The sequence below is a fragment of the Arvicola amphibius genome, chromosome 14 (assembly GCF_903992535.2).
Source record: "Arvicola amphibius chromosome 14, mArvAmp1.2, whole genome shotgun sequence".
NCBI classification, from domain to species: Eukaryota; Metazoa; Chordata; class Mammalia; order Rodentia; family Cricetidae; genus Arvicola; species Arvicola amphibius.
Genome location: NC_052060.1, coordinates 42,976,460 through 42,986,445, shown reverse-complemented (window position 1 = coordinate 42,986,445; position 9,986 = coordinate 42,976,460). Strand labels below are relative to the sequence as shown.

Genomic DNA, 9,986 nt, shown 5'->3' with positions numbered 1-9,986 from the left:
TAAGTGCATGGAGTCTACAAGTAGAAATGGACCCAACAGCTTGAGAGAAAGCATCCGTTCTGTAAAGGCATGGGGAATAAACCATGGCAACTGCCACAGGGCAAGAGCAGACAGCTCCAGCCATCCAATCCCTGTAACACAGTGTCAGTGTGAGGCCCTTGTAATCTCCAGAGATGGGGGCAATGATACCGAGGCCTTCAATTTGCTGCTAGAGGAAAGAATTCGCTCCAAGGGAAGAAGTCAATGGATCCAGGCGCTTGATATATTGAGAAACAAGGAACCGGCTGTGGCTAACACTTTTGTCATTCTGCAGCAGCGGTAAAAATCAGAAACATGCGTTTCCACACTGCTGGTGGCCTTCTAACTGAAAATGCCTCTCTCTGCGAGAGGTACTAAGTGCCTTTTCCCTGAGAATAAATGTGACCCAAGTGATAAACCGGCCTTTCAGACACTTGTCTCTTTTTAAGGAGACAATATTGCAGGGATGGGGCGGGTGTCAAGGTTGATTACTCAGAAATAAAACCAGAAGGGGAGAAAACTTTCTTACTCTACAATATGTTTTTGTAAGTGGGTAGGCAAAGTTAGAATACGCGTGAGACTAGAACATCATGCATGCAGGTGTGGTGTGTGTGTGTAGTCTCAATAAACAGTGTCGAAGGAGGATGAATCGTGCATGTACTTAATGCTATTTTTAAGTACAAATAAGTTTTCTAGGGTCATATCTCTATGGGAGGTGGCCAGTAAACATGAGCAGGTTTGCAAGACACTGGTCCTCCCTAGCTACAGTGTCTCTCTCTCTCTGGGCTCAATAACCCACTAAAATATGTTGTATGGAAAATATCAAAAGGAAAAAAAGAAGGGGAGAGACTGTAAATTTTATCATAATATAGTACCATAATCCTTCTATGTGCCACTATTTAGCTTTGTTAATCATTTACCAGCCTAATTTATTAATTCAATTAGGTATGTATAAGAACTTTAAAAAAAAGCAGATATAAGATTTTTTACGATATATGGTTTCTAAGAGAAGTTTTAGAATTTATTCTCATGAATAAGAGGAATGATATATATCTTGCATATGATGTCTATGCAATCTTTAGAAACGGCCTTTGATGATCGTCTAAGAAATGAAGGAGCTTTGGAGCCACTTCTAGGACTGAATTCCATTCCAACTCTATCCTGTTAAAATTTTAAAACCCAAATTCTTTATTTGTTTAATGAGGTTAAAGTACCATTGTTTTGAGATCAAGTGGCATTAACATCGGGAAACCTTCACATTGTAATTAGCATATGGGATATTTTTAAACCACAATGTTATCATCAAGCAAAACCAGAGCCATCATTACCAGCCATAGAGATAAGATTTTTATCTGATTAAACCAGTAAGTTCTGCATTACATTATACATACATACACACATACCTTTGAAGAATTGGACACAGTGTGCAGAAAAAGCTAGAGTTTTAAGTTGGTCAAAGTTGCTGCTAGAAATACACACAGAAGCCAGGTGGTGGTGGCGCATGCCTTTAATCCTAGCACTTGGGAGGCAGAGGCAGGCAGATCTCGGTGAGTTCAAGGCCAACATGTTCTACAAGAGCTAGTTCTAAAACAGGCTCCAAAGATACAGAGAAATCCTATCTCAAAAAACCAAAAAAGAAAGAAAGAAAGAAAGAAAGAAAGAAAGAAAGAAAGAAAGAAAGAAAGAAAGAAAGAAAGACAGACAGACACACAGTAGACAATGTACCAGTGAAGATGATCTTCCTAACAAGTTCATTTAGGAAGATTTTTGTAGTGACTCTCTTATGAGATGTCTACACTATCTTACATACAACTGTGTTTTGCTTTCCCCCACCTCCTTCCAATACCATTGCTAAAATCAATATTAAACTTTCTTTTAGCACAACCTATCCTTGCTTGCTCCCCTACAAAGACTTAATTTTTATAGCAACAATATTTCTGAAATATTGATCAAAAAGTTGTGTCCACTTCAATTCACACTCAACATTGCTGAAGTTTCTGGGTCAGTAATCTTTCACAGATGGTAACTCACTTGTCAATGCATTATTTTATGCACCAAATTAAATCATTTGCCTTGTCCCAAATTTGAAAGCCTAACTTATAATTATGAGCTATAAGAAATTATTGTTTAGGACATAAAGGTATCTAATGCTTTCCAGAACTTTCTGACATTTCTCTTAATTAGTTTTACCCAGCATGCAGCAAAAAGTTAATCATTTTCTGTGATACTTAATAGATAAAGTGTTGCAAAAATACTGTAGAAGAGGGATTCTGAGTTGGACTTTCTGGTTCTTTCTGAAGAAGGAAAAGAGGAGCGTGGGAAACGTGTATCACCACCACACTTTCAAACTGATAGTCAAATTTTCTCCAACTTTGGTAAAATTTTTGTTTAGTGTGTTTTGATGTTCATTGTTAGGGTCTGGGGTAACTCTTTTGGTAAAATTCTCAGTCTTTAAATCAAGCAAGAACACAATCACAATTCATGTTTGAGGAGAAGGGCATAGTTTGTTTAGATAGCTCTGTCATTTCTTTTTGACCTGGCCCATTTCTAAATTAGAGCAGAAATAGGAAACATTTTTTATATGGGAATGAAAATCAATCAGTCCACAGCATGTGGACTTAGCCTGGTTTGGATAATGTGAAATATTACAAGTTACATACCTTTACGTTTCTGTTCCTACATCTCTGTTCCTCTATCTGTTCCTCTATCTGTATCTATCCCTCAGTCAAACAGTTTCCTTTCTAGAGGTATACTTCTGGTGTCCCTTTCTTACAGGAAGAAGGAGCAACCCAGAATGTAGCAGGGAAAGCCAGAATGGGAGAAGGAAGGTGAGCTGCAGGTCACCTGAGTCTAAAGGCAGACTGGAAGAGGGCATATGATAAGAATGTAAAAGAACTCTCTGAAACCCATGTAACATCAAGCCATAAGCAGTTTCACTTCCCCCAGCGAAGCCATCCTGTAGCGTTGTGGCCTGAGCGCCGGGGCTACATTTCCGGAAACCTCGGGCCACAGTACCCAGGGTGGGAAGCAAGCTGCAGGGCCACAGCCCAGCAGAGCTCAAGGTCTGCAGGGGAAGTTGCAGGCAGGGACCCTGCTGCTGCAGTTCCCAGGCCTCTGGCTCCAACCACCAGCAATGCTTCATGTGGCTTCTGGCACTAGGGGCAGCAGCCAGGACCTTCTCACAGCTGGCCCCTCGCCTCCAGGTGGGTGGTCTTGCGTTTGCCAGGGCTGTGGGTGGAGGGTTCAAGATGAACTTTGGCCCCTGCTGAAATCAAGGGCCACCAGTACAGTTTGTCCTGGAGCCACCAAGATCAGGGTATCTTTAAACCCAGAGTCTCTGTTTCCCCCACATCGGAAGGCACGTCTCTACCAAGCAGCTGCTTTGAGGGATGGGAGTGGGAAACACAGCGGGTGGCGTGTGTACTTCCTATTCTAGCAGCTTCCAGCACCTGCCTGCACAACTTCTGAGGAGCTAGAACTTTCCCGAGTGCTCCAGGCAGTGTCCAGACATTTCTAAAATCATTTTGCACATGGCCTTAAGGCTAGGTCTCATCTGAAATGTATATGAATGGAGCAAAACGCCTCCTCTGTTACACCCTCGCCATTTCACCTGCCTCATGCTAATCTGTGCCTCCCTGGAGCCATGAGCTCCTAACTGAGAAAAGGGAAAGGGGTCACTTTGGCTGAGTATGTCAGTGAGTTTCTACTTTCAAATGAACGTTAAGGTGGTTGCTTTGAGTTCCTTTTGGTTTTATTTTCAAACGCATTTGTGAGTCCTATAATCAGCCTTAAAAACTGTTAGCTTTGGAAAAGAAATTTCATGAGCATTTCCATGTTATAGGAAATGTTCCTGAGGAGATATGCAGCAAGAAAATACAGCCTGAAATTCTTTTTATGTACTAAGGAGGATTAAATTACTTGTAACTTTTTTTTTTTTTTAGGTAGTATCTTTTTTTTTTTTTTTTTTTGCTTCAGTTGCTTTAGGGTATAATATACTTTTAATCAATGTGGACAGCTGATTTTCAGTTAAAATGGGAAATGTATTTAAAATAGTGGCCAATGGCCTGAGATGAGTTAGAGCTAGTGGTGGGGGGACACCGTGTCATTTTACATGCTAGACACTGACGTTCTTCAGCACTCTGTAGCCTGGGGTCTGTGACACAGAAACCATCACTCTTCTGGACCCTGAGCACGTGACCACTTTTGTAATTTTGGTTTAACCATTGAGTTCGAAGCCATTTGTTTCACTGATATTCAGGTTGATTCTGAGCAACAGGCTGACGTGGTGCACCTTCTATGTCCTGTGGAGCCTTCTTGCTCCCCCGTGTCATTTTTCTCGCCTCTTTGCTCTTTCTCAATACAATATTTAGCGCTTGCTTCACTTACTCCCTTATGGATGTGAAAATTCCCCAGTAGTATTTTGACATTAGCCCAGTCCTACTCCAATTGTGCACGTAGTCTTTTAAGAAATCCAGTTTTTTTTTTATTAGCAAGTTTGTCATTATACAGTTTTGGAAATGTACACAATACACACAGACCAGTCTCGCCGTCCACCTCCCCAACATCCCATCACACTTCCTCCCCGTAAGCTCACTTTCATATTCATGCCTATGGCTTTCATTTTGTGACCCATGGATATTAACCCATGTAACCATGAATTTGCAACTACCCTTGGTGACTGAGATTTCCCGTTTCCCAGAAGGAGGGTCACACAGGGCCCCTTTCCTTCTTCTCTTGTTTATTAAGTGGTGAGGTTTTTCATACCATGGAGTTGACATTAGCTTAGTGTGGTATGTGGGCTTAATTCATTCAACAACTTCCTTTCTGAGGAAAAGCTGCTCTTCAGAGGGATGCTTCCCATGGTCACACAAGAAGTAACTACCAGGAAGTCATCCAGTCATCAGTGCATGAGCCACCATGTGTCGTGGAGCAATAAGTGCAAAGTGGTAACCATGTTTTGACCCCATGAAGACATGTGCTGTGATGACTGCATCCTGACATCAGAGCCCTGTTCACCATTAAGTATCCACCCAGTCCTTCAGTGGCGGATGGCAAGGTTTAATACCCAGTGCTAAAGCAGAGTACACACAATGTACAAATGATGGGAACTGGATTTAGAATGTGTCTTTCGATTTGTGTTTAACTAGCTATGGTTTAACAGTGTCAGAAGGGGGACCCTTCCTCTGTTTCATTCTGAAGCTAATGTTTTTTAAAAGGTTTTTTTTTTTAATAGCTACTTTCTTTAGGAGCTATTCATTGAAGTCCAAATTATTTGTCCAATACTTTAAAAAGTTTTAGTTGGTATTATTTGTTGTGGAAAACAGAAAATATTAAAGATTAGAAGCCATGTGTCTCCCCACCTGTCATGTGGTCAGTGCTTAGCCGCAGCTTTTATCAAGCGAGGTTTCCTACATCTCTCCCTCGAAATCCAGAGGATTTGCAGCTTTTCCTGCAACTACGATCTGGATCTCCCCTACTAAGCAAACCCCTGATTCTACTTTGGTGCTTGGCCAAGCTTGCTTTCTCTAGAGTATCCGCATGTTCTGACTAGGTCACTTCTGCTGAGAAATAAAGAAGGAAACCCCTTTAGACAGTTTTTACTTAAACATGAAGTTATTCAGTAACGAGTAATTACTGGAGAGTCAGGCCTAAGCATCAGCATGTCATGGGGTACTGGATGAGCAGAAGGAATTTTCTACTGCACATACTTTAGTGTGCACTGCCCACCTCGGGGGCCTCCAGATGCAGGCTCTCTCAGGCCTGCTTCCAGATTCATCACTTCCCTCCTGTGATCATCACCAATCTCTTTCAGTTGTTATAAAAAAAAATCTTGGGAAACAGTAACACATATTTGGAAGGGTTGTGGGGTTTTTTTGAGAATTAAAAGAGAAAATATAGGCAAAGTCCTGTTTAGGGTGCCATAGATGTTATTTTAATCCTTAGATCATTGTTCAATAGCCTTGTATTTACATATTTAAGAAAGTTCTTCCTGGGTTTCATGGTACAGTCTGTTAATACCAGCTAATGGTAGGCAAGGTAAGAAGCCAGCCTGGGCTACACAAACAGAGAAACAAAAAAAAAGATAACATTTATGTTGGAAGCCTTTTTGTCTTGTTTGGAAGCCAACTTAATGACTAAGCAATTTGAGAACTGGAAAAATTAGAAGGTATGGCTTCCTGTGTGAGATACTGCCACATCTGTGGGGAAATGATGTGGTTAGAGTAATCCACAGTGAAAAAACCAAGGGCACATGGATGTAAAGAGTATGAAACTGAAGCAGTTTTCACAGAACTAAAACATGAAAGGAATTTAATAGGTCACAGTGAGTGCACAATCTCCTTTCCCTTCTCAGGGAGTACCAGTTCTACTAAGACACCATCTAGGTAAATGTAAGTGTCAAAAACTGTACAGTATTTTAATTCCTCAAATATTTTGAATTATTTATAGAGGAATAAGCTGCTTTCTCAAAATATTTACTGCTGGTTTAAGAAGTTTTCAATCTATGCCAGGCATGGTGGCGCGTGCCGTTTAATCGAGAACACAAGAGAGACAGAGACAGGCACATCAGTTTGAGTTCGGGGCTAGACTAGTCTACGCATTGATGCCAGGGCTTCACAGTGAGTTCCTATCTTTAAAAAAAAAATCAAATTTAAAGTAAGTAAGGAGCATGGCATGTGCGTCAGGAGGGCAGGGGTGGCTCAGTGGGTGAAGACACGTGCCAGCAAACCTGATGGCCTGAGTTTGCTATTGAGAGCCCACATAGTGGAAGAATGGAAGGAGAGAATGGACTCCAGCAAGTTATCCTCTGATCTTCACATACATCAACCATGGCACATGCACAGAGACAGTGTAAGTGTAAAACTAGAGAGAGAGAGAGAGAGAGAGAGAGAGAGAGAGAGAGAGAGAGAGAGAGAGAGAGAGAGAGAATTAGAAGTAAGAAGTGCCATTCTGGCCAAATAAGAGTTAAATATGTTAACAGTTTATCTCGTTGTTGCCTAAGTCTTTGAGTTGCATTTGTTATTTGTTAGACTGGAAAAGTCTTACAGTGATTTAAATAACTGTGAAATAAGAATAAGGAGGGAAATTATTTTCTAGGCATCCTTGTTCAAAGACATGTTGTTATTCGACATCATATGTAGTTAACTTCTCGATACGTAAAACGATGTCTGTGTTTTACTGCAGACATCAGATACCAGATGGGACTGGCTGTTTCCCTTCGAGAAAAACAATAAGCACCTTAGACTTTCACACCACAGAAACTCCTTTGTTGGTTCCAACATCATATATGAAAAATCTTACAAAAAACCCAAAACCAAAAACCTTCCACAGTCATGACTAGTAATCCCTCAGGCCTTCTAGCCTTCCCTGACCTTCACGTGTATCTTCTGTATTGGAACAAGATATGTCTTCTAGTGCTGTGTATCACAGCTTCCATTCTTTTAAGCTCCTCTGCCATGTTTGTTTGCATATTAGCAGTTCCCTTGCTCTGTTTTCTTATTCTGCGTGTTCTGAGCCAAAAAGTAGAAGAATTGTTCCTGTGGGCTGGAGAGAGGGCTCGGTGGTTAAGAGCACTGTCTGCTCTTCCAGAGGACCCGGGTTCAAATGCCTGCATTCACATAACAGCTCATGACTGTCTGTAACTCTTGTTCCAGGGGATCTGATACCCTCACAAAGACATACATGTGGGCAAAACACCAATGCACATTAAATAAAAATAAATAATTAAAAGAAAGTACTGTTCCTGACTAGGACTTCCATCTGCCCTCCTCTCCTCCTCTCCCTTTTTCCTTCTTTCCATGTTCTCTTCATCATTCTTTTCTTCCACACCATCTTTCTTCTCTTCTTTCCTCTTTATGGTCTGATACACTCTGAAGACAAAGCTTTGTTCTTTTCTCAAAGTCATTCTCATTCATTTTTATCCCATGTTCATAACTAACTTCCAGAGGAATAGAACAGTGTTAAGAAAGCTTGAAAAATTTGGCCTCCTTTCAACATCCTTTTAAAAGTCACATGAAATGGACATCATGTGACCTCGGTCATGGACACTAGCATCTCCTTTGAACAACAATTCATATGATTTAGTATGAATACACTGTACCTTTTAAGCCATTCAAATGAAACTGTTGAGCCCTAAGCTGCCATGCTTCTAGGGGCAGTGAAGAAGCACAGAAAGGGTGAACCTAAGGCACTCAAGCTACTACTATTGACTCTCCTGTCACGGCCAGAAGACTCTGTAAGATTTATGCATTGTTTTAAAAAAAATTGATTGATCACATTTTCTTGGGTTTAAATGGACATAGCTTTAAATCTTTGGAGTTAATTAGTTTTTTTATAAAGTGAGGAAAGAGATATAAAAATTGTGATGGTGGTGAGATCTTATGGTATATGTTTTGACATTGCTAGGGGACAGAATCTCATACCAAGCCCTGACACTGTTTCCTACAGTATTTCTTCTCCCTCTCCTATAGTGTTTCCTTAGGCACAAGAGTGTTTTGTAGATGCACTGGTTGGTTATCTAGTGCCAAACAGCCATCCGTGAAAACATGAATAAAAGAAATATTATATTGATATAACAGGTTATACTTAGAAATCTATGTATATATATATTTATGTACATGTAATAACAGTGCAAAAAAGGCCATGAATTTGAAAGAGAGCATAAAGGCATATATGGGGAGGTTTAGTGGGAGAAATTACAGAGAGAAACATTTCAAATAAACTGTAATCACAAAAAGTCACACAAATGAACAGAAAGAAAAATCAAATAATTGTAATGGTGAAGCCATGTCAATTTGACACCACCTGGAATCACCCGGGAAGAGTCTCATTGAGGGCTCATCTAAAATGGGTTGACCTGGGGAACTATCTGTAGGAGACTGTTGTGAGTGAATTGGGGTTGGAAAACTTGTCCATTCTGGGTGGCCCCATACCCTAGGTATGAGGTTCTCAACTGTAGAAGAGTAGAGAATTTAGCTGAGCCCCAGCAAGAGATCAGTCATTTCCCTCTGCTCCTGATGCGACTGTTTGAAGTACCCTCTGTGACTTTCCCACATTGATGGACTTTATCCCAAGGTTATAAACTGAAGTGAGTCTCTTTTCACAGGCAAGTTGCTTTGGTCAGGGTATTTTGTTCATGCAAAAAAATAAAACTATAGCAAGAAAATTACAAGGCTCATGATATAGAAAAGCAAGAGGTTCATGGGTCACTCATTCCAACTGACAACAGATATGACTTCAAGGTTGAAGCTTGAATAATATTTGAGTTGAGATGGTGAGTAGCTGGTCATATTAAGATCATGGGTATTACAAAGGTAGTTTAAGGTAAAGATAGAAAAATTGGGTAAATATGATACTTGTGCATATCAACATTTTATAATTGATAAATACTCCAGAGAGATAAACTTCAAAGGAGAAAAAATGTAGTTTAACTCCTAATTCTAAAGGTTCCATTTATATATGTTGAGATCGACTTCATGTATCTTATGATGCATGCTCTACTTTTTCTGTTGAATATTTAAGAGTTTCAAGTTTTATGTTGAGTTTCTTGATCTGTTTGGAATTTATTTATATATATATTTATTTACTTACTTATTTGGATGGTGAGAGGTACGTAGGTGAGTAGTGGTCAAAGCAAGGCTCAAAACATGATAAAGTGCTGAGAATAAAAGCCCTAAATGGGGGGCTGGTGAGATGGCTCAGTGGTTAAGAGCACTGACTGCTCCTCCAGAGGACCCGGGTTCAATTCCCAGCACCCACATGGCAGCTTGCAGCTGTCTGTCGCTCCAATTCAAGAGAATCTGACATCATTATACCAGTGCGCATGAAATAAAGTTTTTTTTTTTTTAAAAAGCCCTAAATGGAATATCTAAATCACCAACTTCAAAACCTGCGGGTATTATAGAAGATGGGATGGAAAGGCAGGTCTATAGGATGGGGAAGAATATAGCCATTGTTTCATCAGGATATCA

The 9,986-nt window shown here is 40.3% G+C and overlaps 1 protein-coding gene across 1 annotated transcript in view; it reads left to right on the top strand.

The window, feature by feature from the left end:
• Nucleotides 1-3,099: 3,099 nt before the first annotated feature.
• Bank1 (B cell scaffold protein with ankyrin repeats 1) overlaps nucleotides 3,100-9,986 on the top strand; it is a 224,171-nt gene continuing 217,284 nt past the window's right edge. Inside the window, 1 exon segment of the mRNA XM_038311587.1 lies at nucleotides 3,100-3,221. Within this exon segment, the coding sequence (XP_038167515.1) occupies nucleotides 3,152-3,221 (70 nt within the window). The 5' untranslated portion in view covers nucleotides 3,100-3,151.